The sequence below is a fragment of the Schistocerca nitens genome, chromosome 10 (genome assembly GCF_023898315.1).
Source record: "Schistocerca nitens isolate TAMUIC-IGC-003100 chromosome 10, iqSchNite1.1, whole genome shotgun sequence".
NCBI lineage: Eukaryota > Metazoa > Arthropoda > Insecta > Orthoptera > Acrididae > Schistocerca > Schistocerca nitens.
In genome coordinates, this window is record NC_064623.1 from 68556371 (window position 1) to 68580095 (window position 23725).

General features: G+C 40.6%; 1 protein-coding gene across 8 annotated transcripts in view; it reads right to left on the minus strand.

The window, feature by feature from the left end:
* The window catches only part of LOC126210040 (YLP motif-containing protein 1-like), a 392244-nt gene that overhangs the window by 222781 nt on the left and 145738 nt on the right, over positions 1 to 23725 (minus strand). For all 8 annotated transcript variants that reach the window (XR_007540599.1, XR_007540598.1, XR_007540597.1 and 5 more), the window contains one exon: positions 1995 to 2296. Coding sequence is in view for 5 of the 8 variants with exons in the window: in XM_049939145.1 (XP_049795102.1) it covers positions 1995 to 2296 (302 nt within the window). In the remaining 3 variants the exon portion in view is untranslated. The remainder of the gene's footprint in view (positions 1 to 1994; positions 2297 to 23725) is intronic.

Here is a 23725-nt window from a genome sequence, read left to right on the forward strand (position 1 = left end):
ACCCCCAATTATAGAGTAGGTTCACTACATCTGTTAATTGAATCTTATCAAAAGCCTTCTGTAAACCAATCAAACTTTGATAAGCTGCTTTGTTGTATTCAGTGGACTACTCTACAATCTGTCTAAGAATGGGTTTAAGGACTGAACTCCGTAGATTTATACCTCTTATTTGTATATGAGAATTATAGAACTACTTCTAGATTCATTTGGAATTTTATTACCAGATATCGTAACTAATTTGGCGGATTGTTCAGTTAAGAGAGATGCTCCATATTTCAGTAATTCATTGGAACATATCTTCCCCTGAAGATTCCCTATCTTTTAACAGACTTAAGAGCTGCTTCTACCTCTGCATGCAAAACAGTAACATCATCATTTACTTGTATACTGATCTCTCTCCGTTTTCTGGTAATTTTTAACCTTTATACAACTCTGTTAACCCATGGTCCCTCATTTGTGTCATTCATTTTCAAAATTTCACTTCATTATTTCCTCTAATGTTGTAAAATTCTTCAAACTTGTTTTTGCAGCCAGTGAAAGTTATAACCTAAATTACTAGAAAAGATTTACCAGTTTTCCTGTTTAAGACTATTCAATTGTGATTTTATCTCATACGAGTTCTCCTGTAATCTTCATAGGAATCTTGTCTTTTTAGTGCTTTATATTTCAGTTTTTTTCCCTCTTCACAGAACCAAAATGTTTCCCTCTCTTGCTTTGTGGATCGTATATCTAATGTTTCTTGAGCTGCTGCTTCATTACTTTGACTTTCTTCCAATCTTGATCTCCGTTAACCTCTGCACTAATGGGTTTCTCTTTTATTCCTCTACTAATTGTTTCTGATATACAATTTTTGTAGATTAGTGGCTATATTAAATTTTTCTTCTTTAAAGATTGGTTCTTTAGCAATCTTGTTCCTTCCTACATGCAGTCTGTTTTTTGCCGCGAGTAGGCTGTTATCACTTCCTATGTTAGCAGAGCTTGAAGTTCTAACATCTAGCACTGACTGTCTTGTTTGTAACAACATAATCTACTGTATATTTATGGTGTCTTGTGTTCTGAAAAGTGTATTTATACTACTGTTTGTAGTCACAGAATGTATTATTTATTCTCAGTTCACTGCTTGAGAATTAGATGATCATTATCTCACAATTCATTTGAAGACATCAGGCTTAAAACTTCTTGTAACTGCCCACAGAAAGCTTCTCTCTCTGTTCTAGATTTACAACCCTCTAGGCTGTACAGGGAGATTATGTTCAACTCGTGGTGAGCCAGTTTCAGTTTTAGTAAACCATTAATCCTTCAGGCTTTCCCGGCGATCTAATGACATCTTGCGTTGTCGCGTGTTCTGCCAGATATCAGAGTCGTACTTGCAAGTACGATGCTGATATCCGGCAGAACACCCGACAATCCAAGATGTAACAAGATTTTTGTATTTCTTGTAGATAAGCAGCCCTACTCCTCCTTTAGCTCTTTGTCTCCTTCTCAACTCCACTTTAAATGAATACATACTGGTCATATTCCTTCTGCCCCTTGCCTTTCCCTTTTGTGTCTTGGATACTACATACTGAGATTGTAATTGTTAAACACAATAGTTAGAACATATGGCTGTCAAAATTGTTTGTTGTAAGTGCAATTTTGATCATTTGTCATTTTCAAGCAAATACCGTAAATGAAAATGTGCATGCGCATACATGCATACAAGTACAGCCACTATTCTGCAATTCATGAGATGAAATCATCACATTTAACAGCGGATACAGTCTTTTTCTGTCTCTCTGGCAACATTCCAAAAATTCCCTCAAATATGTGAATGTATATCTCACTATCAAATATATCGATAGTGCTAAGTTCCTACAGTTTTAACAATTGTTACTTCTTTACATGGTGATCGCTCAAGTTTTCATAATTTCTATCAGTAGTGGTCATCCACAAGGCAAGAACAATCTATGAAGTACTTTCTATCACCGATTAGATATTCAGAAGACATCTCTTACCTTTGCTTGGGGGCCCGGTCGCAGGACGGTGGCCGTAGTCGACGACTGTGGCCGGCTCCAGGTGGTCAATGGCAGGGACCTCAGATGCCCAACCCCCTGCACGTCCAGCGGGGTGTGGGGCATCAGGTGCCCACCCACCTGCACGTCCAGGGGATTGGGTGGCATCAGGTGCCCACCCACCTCCACGTCCAGGGGGGCCTCGAGGAGCGTAAGCGTCTCTCTTGGAAGCGTACCTGTCGGGACCATCTGACCACTCGCTGTATTCAGTCCCATCTGCACCCCACGGAGAGGGAGAATTGAACCTGAGAGCCAAAAATATTGCACTGTATATGTATACATTTCAATAAAAAGTCTAGAAGCAACTTGACACTGACACTTTATGCTGATAAATGTGTTCAGTTATTGCAGTTGTCAGTGAACTTCCTCAGATCACCTAATCCAGAACAGTACAGCATTATACATTTCAGTTTATGATCCACATCTCACAGCGACACAAGAATTTCACCATGTCATTAAAAGATTTCTGGAAATACTATATCAGCAATTGTTTTCTTCTTGACTTTGACAAGAGTCACATCCAAAGAATATTCTAGGTCAATAGTTACAGAGTGCTTTAGTACAGTAGATACATATTTGGGGAGAATTAGAAGAAAATTCTGACACGGCATCCTGATTTGCTCTTTTTTCCTTATTCCCCTTTTTTTTCAGTGACATTCCATCATTTCAAGCAAGGTGTTCTTACATGCCCCTGTCACGGAGAGCTCCTTCATGCACCTGTGCCCGATAGATACAAACCCTAGCGGCATTAATGTCGATAAGAAAATTATGTTTCAGAATGTCAAAACTTTTTACTGATCTAAAATTAATTAGAATGAGTGTTCCAAACTCCTAGATCCACTTTGCTACCCATTACTGAATTAGAAACCTCCCATAAGTCGGTGCACTCAAGTAACTCTTCTATAGTCTGCTCTAGATATTAAATTCTCTGAAAGAGACAAACATATTTGAAAGCAGACTGAGTGTCACTGCTTCTTGGGACCTCTTCCCGTAACATAATGAATTCATGAACATAATGAATTCATGAACAAAATGAAATAATTGCACACATTTAAGAAAAGCACATTCATATAGTAGTATAAAAGCATTCATGAAATATAGGAAGTCTTGCACAAATGAAGCATTTTTCACAACACAACATGTAAGTAATTACACAGAAGCCTTATGTCTATCAATGAGTAGTATGGGCATATTTTCCCATGCAACAACTTCACAAAAAGTGAGCTGTCCTCAAAAATATTTTTACAGAGTTTTTGTGTAAGTACCACACAAAGAAAAAGGTTTCCATTTTCAAGTCTGTCATAAAAGGATCTTTCACAGAAAAACATAGAACTGTAAAAATATGGCCAGGGAGGAATCTTTCTACTACACTTGCCATCTCTCTCCTCCACTTATTTTTTTCACCTCTCATCTGTATGGCAAGTTCTTTTCGACTAATGGTCAAACTCCACAATGAATTTTCGCTGTACGGATAAGTATGCGCCAATTTGAAACTTTCCGGCAAATTACGTGTTTGACCAGAACTCTAACATGATACCTTTGACTTTTGCATGCAACAATCTACCTACTGAGCTATCCTAGCACAATTCACAACCCACCCTCACAGTTTTGCTTCCACAAATAAGTCTCTTCCTCATTGCACACACAGCTGTAGAGAGAAAATTCTTTCTGGAAACAACACCTTATGCTATAGTTAATCTGTTTCTCCATACTAACCTAAATTATGGCAGCACTAGTCCTGCTCAGCAAGCAAGAGAACTTTGAGAAGTTTGGAAGGTAGAAGAGAGGAAGTAAAATCACAATGGTGGATGATGAGCCATGCCCGGATGTCTCTGCCAAAGGAGCACTTCCCCATGACGGTTGAGTCTCAGTCTGGGACATAATTTTTATCTGGTAGGAAGTTTCAATGTTCTTCCTGCCTGCCCCCATTCTCATTACGTCTTCTACATCTGTATTCTGCAAACCACCATGAGTGCATGGCAGAGGATACCAGTAATTAGGGCTTCGTTTCATTCCATTCACATGTGGAGAGTGGGAGGGATGATTGATTGAATTACTCTAATCGTATCCTCACAATCCCTAAGTGAATGATATATAGGAAGTTGCAGTATATCCCTAGAGTCATCACTGAAAGCTGGCTCTTATACTTTATTAATAGATTTCCTCAGGATATTTTACATCTATATTCAAGAGTCTTCCAGTTTTTTTCTCTTCGGTATCTCTGTGATACTCTCCCACTGATTAAACAAAACTGTGAACATTCAAGCTGCACTTCTCTGTATATGTTCAATATCTCCTGCTAGTCCTATTTGGTACGGGTCCCATGCACTTGAGCAATATTCTAGAACTGGTCACATGAGTGATTTGTAAGCAATCTCCTTTTCAGACTGAAGTCTAGTATCTGCTATACCCACGACTGAGCCTATGTGGGTCATTCCACTTCATATCCCTTGAAAGTGTTACACTCAGGTATTTGTATGAGATGGTCGATGATGGTAATGATGATTGGTTTGTGGGGCGCTCAACTGCACGGTTATCAGCACCCACACAAATTCACAACCTTTGCTCTGTCCAATCCCACCACTTTCATGAATGATGATGAAATGATGAGAACAACACAAACACCCAGTCACCTTGAGGCAGGGGAAAATCCCTGACCCCACCAGGAATCAAACCCGGGACCCCGTGCTCGGGAAGGGAGGGTTTGGGGTTGGGTTGTTTTGGGGAGGAGACCAGACAGCAAGGTCATCAGTCTCATCGGATCAAGGAAGGACGGAGAAGGACGGCAGCAGTGCCCTTTCAAAGGAACCATCCCAGCATTTACCTGGAGCGATTTAGGGAAATCAGAAAAACTAAATCAGGATGGCCAGACACGGGATTGAACCGCCTTGCTCCTGAATGCGAGTCCAGTGTGCTAGCCACTGCGCTCGGGAAGGGAGAACGCGACCACAAGATGAGTTGGTCGATTCCACAGTAACTCATTGATACTAGAGTCATAGGATGATATCTTTTTTTCATTTTGTGAAGTGCACAAATTACATTTCTGAACATTTACAGAAGGTTCCAACCTCTGCACTACTATGAAAACTTATAAGAGACCTGACTGAGTATTACACAGCTTCTTACAGATTATAAGTTATTCATTATTGATAACTGCATCACCTGCAAAAATTCTGAGCTTACTATTAATATTGTCTGTGTGGTCATTAATATACAATATAAACAGCAAGGCTCCCAACACACTTCTCTCAGACATATCTGAAGTTACTTGTACATCTGACAATGACTAACCATCCAGGATAACATGCGTCCTCCCTACCAAAAAGTCCTCACCCATTCACAAATTTCACTTGATATCCCATATGATCCTACTTTTGACATGTCCATAAAACAATAGTACTCTTTGACCTAATCTTTCAGATACAATTTCTTTTACTCGCAAGTAAGTTCTTATTTGATCGTTAGTAATCGGTGGCAATCTGGACACACAACTTGTTCATCTAGCAACCAGTCACCAACACACTGCTTTATAAGTAATATTGGCTAAAAAATTCTCTGTATACACTGCATTTTGTAATCAATCACAGCAAGGACCTGAGAATTTGAATATTTGTTCCACTTGTGTTAATATATTTTTAATGTTTTTCCACTTGTGTTATGTAACTTCCGAGGTATTGTTTACATCTGTTAATACATGGGGCAATCAATAAGTAATGCAGCACATCTTTTTTCTGTAAGCAGGTTGGTTTTTTTCAGGATTCTAATAGACGATATTATTCCCACTCTTTTGGCCGCAAAACCCTATTTTTCAACATAATTTCCATTCAATGTGACAGCCTTACATCACTTTACCAGAAGGCCTTTATGTCCTCATGGTACCACTCTACTGGTTGACGTCATAGCCAATGTCTTGCTGCATCAATAACCTCCCCATCATCCACATACTGCTTCCAACAGAATGCATCCTTCATTGGACAAACAGATGAAAGGTGCAAGATCTGGGCTGCAGGGTGTATGAGGAAAAACAGTTCTGTGAACTTCGCTCAGGTGAGCAGACTTGTGAGAGACCTAGCATCACTATGGAGAAGGATAAGTTCAACTGCATTTTTGTGGTGAGGAACATGCTGAAGCTATTTCTTCCATTTTCTGATGGTAGCAAAATACACTTCAGAGGTCATCATTGCACTATGAATGAGGGCATCAACAAAACAACCACTTCAGAGTCCCAGAAGACAGTCATCATGACTTAATTGGCTCAGGCAATGGCTTTGAACTTTTTCTTTCAAGGAGAGGTGGTGTTTGTCACTCCACAGATCGCCTTCTCAATTTCAGTTTGAGGCGATGAACCCACATTTTATCGCCTTTGATGATGTTTGACAAAAAATAGTCATGATCTGTCTTATAACATGCAAGCAATTCTGCACAGATTGTCATTCACTGCGATTCATGGTCTTCTGTTAAGAACCCAGCACACACACACACACACACACACACACACACACACACACACACACACACACACACCTTGAGTGCAACTGATGGACAAGTTTGTCAGCACTACCAACAGATATGTCCAGTCGTGCACCAAGATTTTGCTTTTGTTCACTGCCCATCTCAGTAGACATTCTGCAAGCACCTATGAATATCTACGATGCTAGCTCTGCTTAGAACACACCTCCATTACAGATGCCATTTTGCAAGCTACGTATAGTGCCACCATGTCTCAGAACTTCATGAAACCATAGGTGCTAAAACAGGAATATTCCATGACATCCCACAACAAATACCGCATTTTTTCAGCCGAAACCAGAGGGAAAAAGATGTGTTGCTTTAATTATTGAATGCCCTTGCAGTAGTGTTTTCAAAATCCATCCAACAATTTCAAAGATTCCTTTTCAGTGACATTCATAACTAGACCCCATTTTCAACATTCATCCAGTGGTTATATATGACATAATTCTGATCATCTTTGTTGAAGGTGATCACAACCTGATCGTACAGGTAATTATCATTGATTTCGATACTTGTACTTTTCTAAATCTCCTCCTTGTTCCATGAACCAAAATTGTATACCATCTTGAACAGTTTTCAGGTTGGTAACAATCTTCATATAATTGCATGTTTTATTGTATACGCTGCATATTACAATGACGCACACTGAAAAGTCAAAGAAACTGGTACACCTGCGTAATATCGTGTAGGGCCTCAGTGAGCACACAGAACTGCTGCAACATGGTGTGGCATGGTCTTGACTAATGTCTGAAGTAGTGCTGGATGGAATTGACACCATGAATCCTGCAAGGCTGTCCATAAATCCGTAAGAGTACGAGGGGGCGGAGATCTCTTCTGAACAGCATGTTGCAAGGCAACCCATATATGCTCAATAATGTTCATGTCTGGGGAGTTTGGGAGCCAGCGGAAGTGCTTAATCTCAGAAGAGTGTTCCTGGAGCCACTCTGTAGTAATTCTGAACATGTGGGGTGTTGCATTGTCCTGCTCGAATTGCCCAAGTCCGTCAGAATGCACGATGGACTTGAATGGATGCAAGTGATCAGACAGGACACTTACGTACGTGTCACCTCTCAGAGTCATAACTAGACGTATCGGGGGTTCCATATCACTCCAACTGCATATGTCCCACACCATTTCAGAGCCTCCACCAGCTTGAACAGTCCCACAGCTGACATGCAGGGTCCATGGATTCATGAGGTTGTCTCAATAGCTGAACATGTCCATCAGCTTGATACAATCTGAAATGAGACTCATCCAATCAAGCAACATGTTTCCAGTCATCAAAAGTCCAATGTCGGTGTCGATAGGCCAGGCGAGGCAAAAACTAGGGTACAAAAGTGGGTCTTTGGCTCTGAAAGTGCAAATCGATGATGTTCTGTTGAACGGTTCGCACGCTGACACTTGTTGTGGCCCAGCATTGAAATCTGTAGCAATTTGCAGAAGGGTTGCACCTCTGTCGCATTGAATGATTCTCTACAGTTGTTGTTGGTCCAATTCTTGCAGGATCTTTTTCTGGCCACAGTGATGTCAGAGATTTGATGTTTTACCAGATTACTGATATTCACAGTACGCTCGTGAAATAGCTGTAAGGAAAAATCTCCACTTTATTGCTACCTCGGAGATGCTGTGTCCCATCGCTCATACGCCAACTGTAACAACACGTTCAAACTCACTTAAAACTTGACGATCTGCCATTATAGCAGCAGTAACCGATCTAACAACTGCACCAGACACCTTTTGTCTCATAAAGGCATTGCCGACCACAGTACCATATTCTGCCTGTTTACATATCAGTATTTGAATACATATGCCTATATCAGTTTCTTTGGTGCTTCAGTGTATATTGGGTTTACTGCCATAGACCCTTCCCAGCTCTACAAAAGACAAGCTAGTATCCATGCCTTATTGTAATCATTTTCCAGTTAGCTGTCTTAGGACAAACACATTACCGATGCGTGACATGCCTGCTTGGACGCTTCCTTGTTCCTCAATACCATTAACGCGATCTTCTATCCTCTTGAGAAAGAAGTCTTTCGCGATGGCACAGATATTTAAAACATTCTTGGTTTTTTGCCGCATCAATTCGGGATACAATTTTTGAAATTATAATGTAATTGAATTGATAAAAAATCTTCTCACCAGGCAGTGGTAAGAAAACATATATAGAAAGGTATTTAAGTTTGTAAGCTTTCGGAGCAAGTGGCTCCTCCTCCTGGCAGAAGGGTTGAAGGAGAAGGAAGAGGGGTGAGGGAAAAGGATCTGTGAGATTTAGGAAAAGGGGGTACAAATTTGAAAAGTCACCCAGAACCCCAGGTCAAAAGAGACTTACTAGACGGGATGTGAAGGAAAATCTGTTTGTTGGGGATGGCACCGGACGAGATTTGAAAACCCTATGAGCAAAGTTAAAAAAGCCATCACATCCAATCCAGATACTGCTGATCCCTCCAAAAAGCAACTTAGGAATTCACCTCTTCTCACTCTGTATTATCCTGGTCTTGAATGTATTTATCAGCTACTTTAAAATCGGAACCTGAAATTAGATCCATTCTGTCCAACATTTTGCCCTTGCAATCCCCACAATATCCTTGTCCGACCCTATGCTCCTTCTGCAACCATTTCCCTACCCTATGGTTCCCACTCCTGTCACCGCCCCTACCCCCCCCCCCCTCCCACCTGTAAGACTTGCCCTATGCAGTCTCCTATACCACCTATACTATCCCCGCAATGGGACAACATATACTATCAAACAGAAAGCCACATGTGAGACAACACACATTGTACATCAGCTGTTATGTAAACACTGTTTGATCTTTTACATTGGCATGGCTACCACCAAGATATCGGTTAGGATGAAAGGGTACAGGCAAAGGGTTTGTACTGCCAACACACAATATCTGTTGCAGAGCATGCTCTACAACATGACGCTTGTGACCTCAGTGCCTATTCACCACGAGTGTCATCTGGATTTGTCCCCCAGACACCATTTTCTCAGAAATCTTCAGGTGGGAACAGGCTCTATGACATGTGCTTCGTTCTCGCCACCCACCTGGCCTTAATTTACATTAATATTTTTTGGTTTCAACACTTCCTCACAGTAACTACTCCTTTCTTCACTATCTTTTAGTTTTCTATATCTTTCATTTTCTGACCGTCTATTTTTGCCCTGCGTCTCCCCTCCCCCCGCCTCTTTCACACATAATGAACTTAGCTTTTCGCTCTTATTAACTCACGCACAATGTTTTAGCATTAATCTGTCTTGAATATTTCCCATCTTCCAACTTTAAGCTCTCAGATTTTCAAATCTAGTCTGGTGTAGTCCCCCAACAGTTAGTCTTTCCATATAATCCCTCCTGTAAGTCTCTCCTTACCCAGAGTTCTAGGTGACTTTCCCAAACGCTACCCCTTTTCCGAAACCTCATCAGTCCTTTTCCTTCAACCCTCTTCCTTCACCGTTCAATCTTCCTGCCAAACTATGGAGTTACACTCTCCAGCAGATTGCAAACTTACATACCTTTTTACGTGTGTGTTCTCCTGCCACCACTGGGTGAGATTTTTATCTATGCAACTACTTTGAACTTATGTATGGTTTATTCGACATCCTTGCAACATCATCATTACCTGTAAAACTCTGAAAGTTCCCTCAATTCTAAAGAAAAATAAAAATATTGGTATATTCTTTACTAACCACAAGGGAGTCTCCAGGCCTAGAGGCCTGGCAATTTATTTTACAGTTTATGGTATTTGTTATATGGGAAATTTTCACATTCTTAACTGTACACTAGTCATGTTAATGTCACTAAAATCCCTTATCTTTTGTATTAATTTCCATTGTCTTTTCCGACGTTTTCCACTCCACCCCCTCCTGCTTCTTTTCCATATGAATGGAACTTTGGTTTCCCACAAGGTTACCTAATAGTTCACATTTGTATTTCACCAATTGGTTCTAACTTCTTTCTAGTCCTATCTTGTATTGTTTGTATTTTCCTGTCCTCTCAGTCAAAATTGCAGAAAACTGAGCAACAATTAAATGCAGTGGATTTGTGTGTCACAAAAATTAAATCAGCTTGATGTAAAAACAATCGAAGTTGCTAAATTCAGTTCATTTTTATTTATCTGATAACCTGTTTTGGGTATCAGACATCATTCTCAAAACATCCAAAGAACAAAGCATGCTGGGGAGGAAAAAAAATTAAAACCAATATCATTCATCTAGTCTTTAAAACTACTGACAACTGCAGCTGTGATTCCATAAATGTAAGCTGTGACAGCAGCTAAGGGATTAAGGAACCATCTAGAGATGATGAACAATCAGCCAACATCTCTGTCGATGATCTTGCTACTAACTGGTGTGCCAATCAAAATGATGGAAGTGTCCCATCTGAGGGTGTACTTTCAGCATGACAACAAAGTGACTGTTACAGCAAGAGAAGCTCCTGTACAAATTCTGGGCGACTCAACTGGTATAGGAGGTTTCATCTACCTGCACCACCTTAGGCATGTATATATGTAAGAAGAAGCATGTGGGAGAATGTCACAGACCTAATACCTATTATTAGGCACATCTGCAAGTCATTACTTTAATAACAAAGACTAATACTTATTAATAGGCACATCTGCAAGTCATTACTTTAATAACAAAGCCTCTGCTCCCACTAGCCCAGGTACAGACAGGATGTCAACAGGCAAGCTTCTGAATCCATGGGAAAAATGGCTGATCTCCAGACGGAACCATCCTGGCATCCAAGAAGCCTCAGAAAGGGAGTGTATACCTGACAGGTCACCAATTTTGATGTCTTTTGGCCGGTTATAAGCACACATATGTAAAGAATGCTGCTTAAGTACAATGCACATCTCAGCCATTCTCGAAAAACTAAGGTTCTAAGTTTTACAAGCCAGTCAGATACCAAATGAAAGCACTGGCAGTCATGCAGCAGTGTTTATACAACTGGCTAAGCCTGACTGTATGTGTTTGCGTCCCGTCCCGTCACGTCCCCCCCCCCCCCTCCCACCCAGTCTTCCTGATAACACTTATGTTGTTCCAATCAATCATGTTTTAACAGACTTTTACACACATAGGTCCACAAACACTGTGAATTTCTTGGATTTCCCTCAAGAATCACATTGTTGTCATCATCACTACCACTACCACCAACGAAGTGTATTACGGATGAGGTATAACAGGACTATAATAAAAATTCAAGAGAAAATGAACATTTATTAATAAATTCGTGCGAATATTTGACTGACGACGTACTTGGTTAATATCTGCTGCACATAATGTACACTCTATTTGCATTCTTTTGGACTATCAACAGAAAGGAGATGTGCCCCCTATTTGTGGAATGGCTTGCCAGCTTTCCTGCCTACTGTGTTGCAGACCATTTAATTTTGACAGAAGTGATAAAGTCATAAGTCAACAGTTTGTAACAACTTGAGAGTATGCTCATTCATTAATGTATGTTGCAAAGAAACGTTTACTGTGGTTTTTTTTTTAACCAGAGCCACAGACAGGACCTACAATGGCGAATAAAGAACTCCGTACCTGTGTTTAGTGGGGGGAGGGGGGGGGGGGGAGAGAGAGAGAGATAACAAGAAGCTATCATGGTATGGTCAGATACATAGCCTGCCACCTCAGCCGGTCACGCCAATGCCACTGCCTGACAACTGGCACTCTTGTACAGTGTTTGACAGGCTCGTAAAAACTTCAAATCTCAATTCCTTGAAAATACTTGAGAAGCATGTCGTACTAGAGCTGCATATGTTATATGTACGTACCACAAACATGCATAAGATGAGCAAGACCAGTGACCTGCGTCTAACATTCCGAGCCTCCCTGATGGAGGAACTGAAGGCTCTTTCAAAACAGTGTATTGGCTGTACTGGAATTTTAAAGGCAACAAGTGTCATCACTTCACTTTATTATTAGCATTTTATTTTTTCCTAATGGTTAATGTTCATTTCTACCCTGGAAATCTCGGCTGTTCCGCTGACAGTTGTGGAAACAAAACTGTTTGAAATGCCTCACAGAATGTTTTGGCACTTGGGATGTCCTGTGTGAAACAAACTTTATTCCTTCCATTATTTGTAATGCCTACGCTTTAAAATGGGTGTTACGGCATCTGTTTTGAAACCATGAAAGTTGTCAGCTCAACCCTCTTAGACATCTGGCACGTCGTGGACCTGTGTCAGCATGTGACAGCTACTGGTCGGCTGTAAGTGTCTTGAGTGACAAGCATTAAGCAACCATTACAAAAATTTCTAAATGAAGATGACTATTTTGTCACATGTTCCATCACTTCCGCAGACAAAATAGTGGCAAAGAATGATTCATCATAATGATTCAGATACATCAATCGAACACCAAATACGACAGGCGACTAACAGCTATATCTCTAGGACTCAGCACAGCTGCTATATGGTCCTTTTCACAATACTGTTACATTCCGTCCTGGAGTTTCCATTGTTTGATTCACTGAGGAAAGTGACATAATTATACTGCTAAGACTTTAATTTTTGGTTTAAGTCTGGCTGAAAAATTTAAAACATATTGGCAGAAGAATTCGTCATACAAAAAATATTTTTTCAAAACGTGGGCACAAGAGCTTCCCACCCCTGCCCTTGGTATTGCAAGGGTTAATCTTCGGGATCCACTTGCTACTACTTGAGGGCAGTAGTACCCGTGCCACCTCTCAAGTTTCACCATTTCCCTTCCTCTCTGTAGGCCCAATAGCTGTAGTAGAGCTATAATGGCATGCAAACATTTATGAATTTGCATCAAAGAATTGTTGTGAAAATAGGAAAGTGAGTCGTCCAGAAATAAGTAACACGACAATTTTGGTGTTGGCCACTGCCCAAGTATGAATGTTTAATGCACGTGTCCTGTTAAATGTAAGTATTGAAGCACAAAGGAAATCTCTGGCTACGCAGCTGAGACTTCGAGCAACTGACAAGAACTTAAACACGATTGAAAACATTGCTGAGCCTCCAGTGTCCTCTTTCAGAGCCAAGTAAGACAAAATGTCAGTGTGTGTGTGTGTGTGTGTGTGTGTGTGTGTGTGTGTGTGTGGGCGCACTGGTCTGTCGCAACAAGCAATATCTCTGTGTTTGTGTTTGGGGGAGACATACTCCCCATGTGCGAGGGGAGACGGTGGCAGTGACATCCAACAACCGAGACAGCTTTTGGCAGCAGTGCGCACTACTGGATACGTATTCCACTTAACTTTTGACTTGCAGAACTGATGAATGACGTGACAGTCCTCGTGAGAGGAATTTCATTGAGTTCTGAATGATTTTAACCATAACCACTACTACTCGCCATGTGGGGCACAACAAAAAGACTGTCACAAATATAGCTTTCGGCAGTAAGGCATTCGTCAAAATTAGACGACAAACACACACGTACACACTCACGCAAATGCACAAAAGACAGAATTTTCAGGCAATTTCCCCAATGAATGTCATATTCAATACTTTCAAGTTCAGGAACTTAATTACATGTCAATATATTTTTAAAAGTACATTGTGAGTAAAAGTCAACAACAGTTAACAACATTTGCACTTTTTTTTCAGTGGGTATTAAGTGACTCCACCTTGGTAGTGCACATTATTGAAAGGGCACTGATGTTGGTTAGAGTCTCCTGAAAGATATTTTCATATTAAGGACACTATTAACGCATCCGTAATCTTTTAGTAAGTATTGTTCTTAATGTAAGTCAACAATAATTAATGAATTTTTTTTATTTTTCTCTCAATTTTTTAAAGGGTAGACATAAAGTACTTAAATCTTTTAAAGGGTAGACATAAAGTACCTATCCCCCCGTCCCTCTGATACGGTACATTATGGAAAACACATTGGTATTGCTAGGGTCAATATCCGCACCTGACAGGGTGGTTAATGTCAGGTGTCATGCCCCCTATCCAATGCACTGTGGCAAAGTTTGGGATTTGAACCTACGACCACAACAGAAGAAACATTACACATAGTGCAGAGCACAGACTCGTTATCGTTTAATCGAATTACCTGCGCCAAGTGCCCTGTATTGTGGCAGTTACGAGGAACCTAGTTACCTCCATGGCCTGACTCGCCCCATGCCAAATATCACCAGTTTTGTCACCATCAAGAGAAACATAGGTATGGCTGAATCTAAAAGATATTTATGCACTTAATTTTTGATTTTGGAGATTCTCTATGAACAAGTTACTGCACTCATCAAACCACAGAGATGTACAAATTGCTTTCTCGAATAGAAATTGAATCTCTATCGGTAGTTTCCACCAATTTTAATAATCCTTGACAAAGGTTATGTCAGTTTCGTTCGATTTCATTTTCAGTTGTTCACTGCAGTCCGAATACCTTCTGTTCTAGTATAGTCTCACGTGTATCAACTCCAGATATTATTAAATCTGCCAATCATAATTGCATATTTTTAAATCACTCATCGTAAACTACTGTATGACGGATTGCAAATTATACCACCTGTTACGTTGTTTACATGCATTGTAGCTTACTCAAGTATATTTTTCTCGTAGCAGGTGTCCTATTAAGCCACACAGTGAAATAGCTCTATAACAGTGAAACTTATGATCAAACATTGATAATTTTTTTGCTCCAATTTTGTCAAATCCATTTCTTCAGGCTTCAGCTTCACACACGATTTGTTGGAGCAGCAGCTTATGGGTGCTCAATGCTGAAGCATCAGCACACAATTTGTTGCACTGACTGTAATAGATTGAATTGGCAGTCACGAACAAACAACATATTGGTTATCTGTATATGCAAATTACATAAATAGCATTATTGCGATACAGCTTTAGTCATACAATATGTGATCAAAAGTATCCGAACACCCCCAAAAAACCTAAGTTTTTCATATTACGTGCATTGTGCTGCCACCTACTGCCAGGTACTACATATCAGCGATCTCAGTAGTCATTAGACATTGTGAGACAGCAGAATGGTGTGCTCCGAAGAACTCACGGACTTCAAACATGGTGACTGGATGTCACTTGTGTCATACGGCTGTACGTGAAATTTCCACACTCCTAAACATCTCTAGGTCTACTGTTTCCAATGTGATAGTGAAGTGGAAAAGTGATGGGACACGTACAGCACAAAAGCGTATGGGCTGACCTCATCTGTTGAGTGACAGAGACGGCCAACAGTTGAAGAGGGTCATAATGTGTAATACGCAGACATGTATCCAGGCCATCACACAGGAATTCCCAACTGCATCAGGATCCACTGCAAGTACTATGACATTTAAGTGGGAGGTGAGAAAACTCAGTTTTCATGGTCGAGTGGCTGCTCATAAGTCACACATCACGCCGGTAAATGCCAAACGACGCCTCGCTTGCTTTAAGGAGTGTAAACATTTGATGATAGAACAGTGGAAAAACATTGTGTGGAGTGACGAATCATGGCACACAATGTGGCGATCTGATGGCCGGGTGTGGGTATGGCGAATGCCTGGTGAACATCATCTGCCAGCGTGTGTAGTGCCAACAGTAAAATTCAGAGGCGGTGGTGTTATGGTGCGGTCGTGTTTTTCACGGAGGGGGCTTGTGCCCCTTCTTGTTTTGCATGGCACTATCACAGCACAGGGCTACATTGATGCTTTAGGCACCTTCTTGCTTCCCACCGTTGAAGAGCAATTCGGGGATGGCAATTGCATCTTTCAACATGATCAAGCACCTGTTCGTAATGCAGGTTTTCGTCTGTTTCAAATAACTTATTGTACGCTGAGGACAGGTGACTGCAGCCCAGTTATCCATGGCTGGTACATGTACTGTACCAAATATTCCTAGAATGACGGCCATGACATACAGATTGTTCTGTACTCACATAACTAGGAAAACTGAAGAATTCAAAATGTCCAACCTGTCTGGTCCACCAACTGTCACACAACCATCAAGGACAAGATATCCGTATGCAGGAACGGATGTCATAAATTACCAATATTTATCGTGCACTTAGGTATGACAAACTGTGCCTGGGCAACTGACACAACTTAAAAATTATGTTGTCTAAAGACTACGTGTCAACATCAGAGTAACTGCGTATCAGAAATTATACTTATTTATAATTTCTCTTAACCGGTGCAAGATAGATGCTGAAGTTTTAAGCACACAATTTCCATGAAATTATTGTGATGGCACCTGAACAGTCCAGTCTGTGAATCTGTCCAGGCGATTCATCCAGGGTAAACCTTCAAATTCACAAACTGTGCATGTCAAAATTATGTTTACAAAGTTTACTGGTATCATAAAAACGTATTTTTGTAAATTATGAGACAGAACCACTGGCCAGTACTTGCCTTCAGAAGGCACCTATAAAAGGGACAAACACCATCTGATTAGCATGACACTCCTATGTAATGCAGAATTAACCACTACATGCTACAAGAGGGGGGCCCACAGGTATAAAAGGAAGCAGGGAATATGTGTTATCAACAGAGAAGTAACAGCAGAATGAGTCAGTCAGAAGAGGTCTGTGACCTTGAACGCGGACTACTCATTGGATGTCACCTGAGTAACTACTCCAATAAGTACATTTCATCCTCTCTAAAGCTGCCAAAGTGAACTTTTTGTGATGTGGTTGTACACTGGAAACACGAGGGAAGGAGCGCAGCTACTGAGGCTGGGAAGATCTCACGTATAATGGACAGGGACCTTCAAGAACTGCGGAGGTCAGTCATATAAAAAAATTAAGAAGAAGAAGAAGAAGGCGACACACACAAAAGTGGCTAAAGGAATAAATTATGAGATCCGAAGTTCTATCAGCAGTACATTTAGCACAATGACTCTGTATAGAGTTACAAAGAATGGGGTACAATGGTTGAACAGCTCCTCGTAAGCCACACATTTCTGTGGTAGAAGCTAAACAGCACTCAAGATGGTGTGAAGAGATGTCACTGGACAGTGAATGACTGGAAATGAGTGATATGGAGTGACGAAACACACTATAGCCTGTGGCAGTCCGACAGAAGGATTTGCTATTTTGTCTAAAACTAATATGGTGAGACCATGGCTGTGTACAATTAATGTAGGTTGATTCTTACAAAGAAGAAGATAGTTACCAGCCACTATCAATAATGGTATTTATTTAAGTAAATGGCACCGTAACTGGTTTTGAACTGACAAGTTCATCTTCAGACGGCTGTTAAAAAATTCACAAGATGCACTTTACATGATCATTTTCGATTTTTATTCTCCCACTGTAGTGAAATATTCTTGGTGTGTTGGTACCATTGAAAATTCTGAGAAATTTTGTTGCAAAGCTGCAGGACTGTATTTTTGACATACTGCAAAGTATATACAGCACTTACATGATTTTCATATGACCATATTGTGCAAAGCACCACACACACACACACACACACACACACACACACACACACACACACACCAAAAAGTACTTGCCAAATGTAAAGTTGACACAAAGATTGTGGTTTCAATTGAAATTAGGATGGCACCAACCCATCAAAAATATTTCGCAACAGTGGGAGAATAAAAATCAAAAACTGACGATTATGTAAAGAGCATCTTGTGAACAGCCATTTGATGATGAGCTTGTCAGTTCAAAACAGGTTACGGCACTATTTACTTAAATAAATAGCATTATTAATAGTGGCTGGTTTCTGCCTTCTTCTTTGTAAGAATCAACCTACATCATTTGAAGGATTTGCATTTAGGATTGGTGAATACCTGAAGAACACTATTTGCCACTGTTTGCAGTGTCAAAAGTGAAGTACGGAAGTGGTAGTCTTACTGTATGGGGGTGGTTTTCATGGTTAGGATGTGGTATTCTTATTGCGTTTTCTAACACAAAAGATGGAAGGATGTCAAGACAGTGTACAGCACTTTGTATTGCACACAGTAGAGGAACAGTTCGGAAATGATGACTGTATTGGCACGCAAAAGCATCCTGTCAAAGTAGTACTAGTAAGGCATCGGTTTGTGGAAAATAACATTCCTGAAATGGACAGAGCACAGATTTTTCACTTCTAAGTCCCAGCATCCAACACCCCTACCCTCTCTGGTTTCAGCTCTTGAGGAAAATAGGGCTGCCATTCCTCCACTGACAGAACATGGACTACTCATTGGCTGTCACCTAAGTAACTACTCCCTTACAAACATTTTAACCCCTCTAAAGCTGCCAGAGTGAACGTTCAATGATGTGATTGTATACTGGAAACGCAAAGGAACAATCGCAGATAATCTGAGACTGGGAAGACCTCACACACTGATAGACAAGGACCATCGTCAACTGTGGTCAGTTATTAAAAAGATCACATAAATAGTGTGTCCCCTGCAGAGATCAGGCCATCATAAAGACAAAGGATGGCACACCCTTATTAACATCCACCATTAGACATCCAGATATTTTTGAGCAGTTAGTGCACCTTTTATTTTTACATGTGTCTTTTGGTGATACTTCACATTTCATCTTCTGAAATTAAGTACTGACCAGGATTTATCAGTCTTCCCAGATGAAATTTCCTTTGATGTAATTAACCACCTTTGAAACATTACTTTGTTTTCCTTTCATATATATAAGTAGCGTTCAGAAAGAAACCCGCCAAAGTCAGGAATGCGCAAACTGGTGACACGGGGGTAATATCGTGGCGTGTGTGATGAGGTGTGGTTCTGACCAGAGTGTGGAACTTCACATCCTGTCATGCCACGTGACTATACAGAGCTAGCAGCTCATGTATCAATCGTCGCACAATGCTGCCAGCCGCATTGCAAACAGTGACATGGAGGTGACAAAAGAAGAGCAAAGAGGAGCTGTTCGTTTTCTGACAGCAGAAGGAGGAGGAGGAACGGACATTCACCGGTGAATGTCACAAGTGTACAGCGAACACTGCACGTCCCTTGGAAGGGTCAAGATGTGGCACAAGCTCTTCAGGGAAGGACGGGTGTTGTTAGCCAATGATGCATGGTTTGGAGCACCACACTGCATTACTGATGACATTGTCCAGCTGGTGGACGAACTCATTACCCAGGACCGCTGAATGACAGTGAAAGCCATAGCCGCTGTGGTCAGATTGAGCGTTGCAAGTGTTTACACCATCATGAAGAAATGACTGCACATGCACGAAGTGTGTGCCCAATGGGTACCCCACAGTCTTCAACCACACCAGGAAGCATGTGGAATGGTCAACTGTCTTGCTCATCTGCAGCCTATGCCTGGGAAGGGAATGTGTTCCTAGCATGAGTGGTGGCTGGAGTCCAGTCATGGAGTCATCATTTCGAAGCAATCAAAATGACAAAGTCTCCCGCGAAAGCATCCAGGGTCACCATCACCAAGAAAAGCCAAGGCCATCCACACGAGTGATGGAAAGGTTACGCTGATGTTCTTCTTCGACCAAGATGGACCCCTTCTGATTCACTTCCTACAGCACGGGACAACAGTGAATGCCTTACATAACTCGCAAAACTTGACACCCTTCACCAAGTGATCAAATCAAACTTGACACCCTCCACCAAGTGATCAAATCAAAATGACCAGGCAATCTCACCATGAGGTCATTCTGCTTCATGACAATGCATAGGCTCATTCGGTCAACACAATCACAGCACTCCTGCAGAAATTCAAACGGGAGGTTCTCAGCCATCCCCCACACAGTCTGGACCTCTCTCCCTGTGATTATGTCATTTTTGGTCCTCTTAAAAAGGTTCTGAGGGGCAAACGATTCACCTCAGACGACGATGTTCAGCTGTAAGTGTGGAGCTGGTTAACATTGCAGCCCTATGAGACAGCCATTCACTGCCTTGTGTCACAGAGGGATAAGTGTCTCAACAGCCAGGGTCAATACTTCTAACATACAGGTACTGGTTTCCGTAATTGTGCCTCCAGCTCATTTCTTTTTGAATGTCCCTTATACTACTGCTTTTTAAATAAGATTTTGTGAAGTATCTGTTGTATTTCATCTTTGTGGTTAGTTGTCAATGGTCAGTAATTTTTCTCTGTGTAGAAATTACTAAAATAGGTTCCAACACATAATGATGATACACTGCACGTTTAGCATTTGCATCTGTTCTTCTGTGCTTTCTCTGATTTAAAGTGAACTGTAGATTCAGCATTGGTATGCTTTTCTCAGAGCATTCCCTTACAGCAATGCCTGTAAAATGCCTTGCAAGACAGATGCAACTCCCATTGTGCATGTTTTTACAAGGTCTTTTACTGTAGACAGATGTAACTGTGTTGGTAATGTATTTTGCATTATTACCATCCTGTGGAGAGAACATTCCAGTTGTCCTTTGATTGTGACGGGTTTCATCCATCTCCTAGAAACAGGATCATCGGCAGTTGTTTTGTGATTGTATAGCCAGAGATTTATGTTTAATTTGCAAGTCAATTTCAATATACATGTTCATTTTACGGCTGAAGCCTACTTCTGCTCATGTGCCAGTATTATGTAATAATGTCCAGAATGACAGTAGCTGAGAACAATGGTTTTTGTTCTGAATTTACTTTGTTTAGAACAAATGAAACGTATGACAGGTTAACAATTCGTTTAACTACTTTTACTAGTGTGAAGCTTTTGATACAGCTAAATGAGTTGTGGAACACCATATAAACTTTACCAACAGTGCCCCTAAGTTTGACTGAACTTCCTTTTCAGGTACTGACAGATATGTCATCGAAGTGACACATTGCTCTTCATTGAAAACTAGACTGTTAAAGAAGCACATTCTGGAACTATAATAATTGTTTTTAGGAGAGAACATCCAGCTATTACTCAATAAAGATTGATATATTTTTTTTTTCTGTGACAAACGTAAACTAACCAATTCTTGCTTGTATACAGTCCTCTAGTTTCATTTCCAAATCATCAGATACTGAAACAGAAGTATCTCCATTTATTTTATCCATGCCAGGTTTTGAGAATTCTATGGACGTCACTGTTCATTGGTAAATAACACAACCAGCCTCAAATATGTCTCTATATGACGATTCTTGTATTATCATCATCACATTCTGTTAAAGTGTACTCTTTAGAAACTGCTTCACAATTTCATTCAGGTATTCTCTACTGTGAACTTAACTGTGGTTTTGTGGAGTGTGTGAGTGGATGTAAAGTCTGAACAACTATCAACTGGATGCCTCGTAGGAAGAATAAATTGGTATGTGGTACATGACTGTGTAGATGGCATATTTCCATTACTCTGAGATTCTGCGAAAGAGTCAACACATTATCGATATCAAAAAAATTAAGTCTCACTGTTACTCCTGCTTCTCTGAGGATTTCTTCCTCCGTGCAACTCAAAAGACTACAAAAGGAATTTCACACAAACATTCCATCAGAGTTACCCAGATGTCCGCCCCTGGTAGCTGAGTGGTCAGCACGACGGAATGTCATACCTAACAGCCCGGGTTTGATTACCCACCGAGTCGGAGATTTTCTCCGCTCAGGGACTGGGTGTTGTGTTGTCCTTGTCATCATCATTCCATCCTCATCGACACGCAAGTTGCCAAAGTGGCGTCAACTCGAAAGACATGCACCAAGCGAATGGTCTACCGGACAGGAGGCCCTAGCCACACGGCATTTCCATTTACCCAGATGTTGAATAGATACTGGTAGGCCGGGACAGAAACACAGCAATTTGTGAAAACACAGCATTCATGTCATCTGGTGTCACTGGGTCTAAACACACTCCCCAGAGGAAACATGTAGAGCAGCACGCTAATGAATACACTAAAATATCCAAAAGGTTAATCCAGGTCAATGGTTTACAGTTGGGCAACAGAACTTCATGCCATTACCTCTCATAACCTTGCGGACAAAATGTTCACAATGCAAATTTCCTACATCAACTAGGAACCTGACATCAGGAATGTCACCACATGATCGGATATCAATGTCCTCAGCTTTGGAGAAGTGTTTAATTGCAGTGGCTCTTTTTGCATATAATCTTAAGACCTCTTGTAGATATGACATCCAGGCAGTTGTATAAAGTGGTATAGAGGGAATTTCATAGATTCATCCACCTCTTTATAAAAGCCCACCACCCCCTGCTTGTGCCTCATTTCAGTTCCACGGAGCTTAACTGTGCCACTTGTTTCTTTCACTAGGTGTACTTATGATAAGTTTTCAATTAATAAACAAAAATTATAATAACTAAATAATCACAATTCAAAAAATGTTTCTTGTAATGACATTGAATGAGTGTCTGTACAGATTTTTCTTAAGCAAATGTGGTACATTGAGCCATATTTAATTCAAATTATCTGGTGGTTAACATCTTGGACACAGCTTTGGTTTCAAGAAAAAATGGTTTACTTCAGATGTTATTTGCTTAAGATATTGATCTCAGTTCGACAACCGAAGACGCTGGAGTATGTTGAAAATTCGATGAACTCGTAAAGAAGTATATTTAGATACACTTTTCTATGTCATCCTAAAAATCTGGTACCACAGTTCCATTTTGTACACAGAACAGAATAAACTAAATGAGTGGTAAGATTAAGAGCTTGTTCCCTGTAAGATGTGACTAGTGTGCTCTACACCTCCATGTGCTCCTGGTTAGGTGGCAATCCTAACACACAGGGTGTCCCAAAAATAGTTAATCACTTTGAAACATAAAAAAAACATTTAATATGCTAATTACAAACTTTTAATTTGCAATAGATCTTTGCTGTGATCTTGGAGAGTAATCACGAGTAAGTGGAGTAATAAAGAATGTGCTGCTATAGTTGAACTGCACTTCACACACGAACAAACTGTTGTGCAAGCCTAGTGGGCATACAAAAGGAAATTTAGTGTTCATACTGCACCATCAAAACACTTTAATAAGATGACGTGTGAATCAGTTCTGGCAATGTTGCTGACAAGCTCAGATGCGAACAAAAAATCGTCACGTAATACAGTGAATAGTGACAATGCTCGTGCACCAGTAGCAAGCAAACCCCAAAGGTCACTACACTGTCGGTGTCAAGACCTTGGCATAACCGAACCCCTGTTACACAGAATTTTAACAGCTGACTTACGCTCAAATCCCCATAAAAGTAATTCAGGCTTCTCATAGAATATTGCCTACTGACTTGCTAAAAACAATGCAGTCCACAAGGCACTTATGCTAAGTGATGAAGCTGTTTTTGACGTCACTTATTTTGTCAAAAATTAACTGTGGCATTTGGGCAGAATATCCAGAAATTA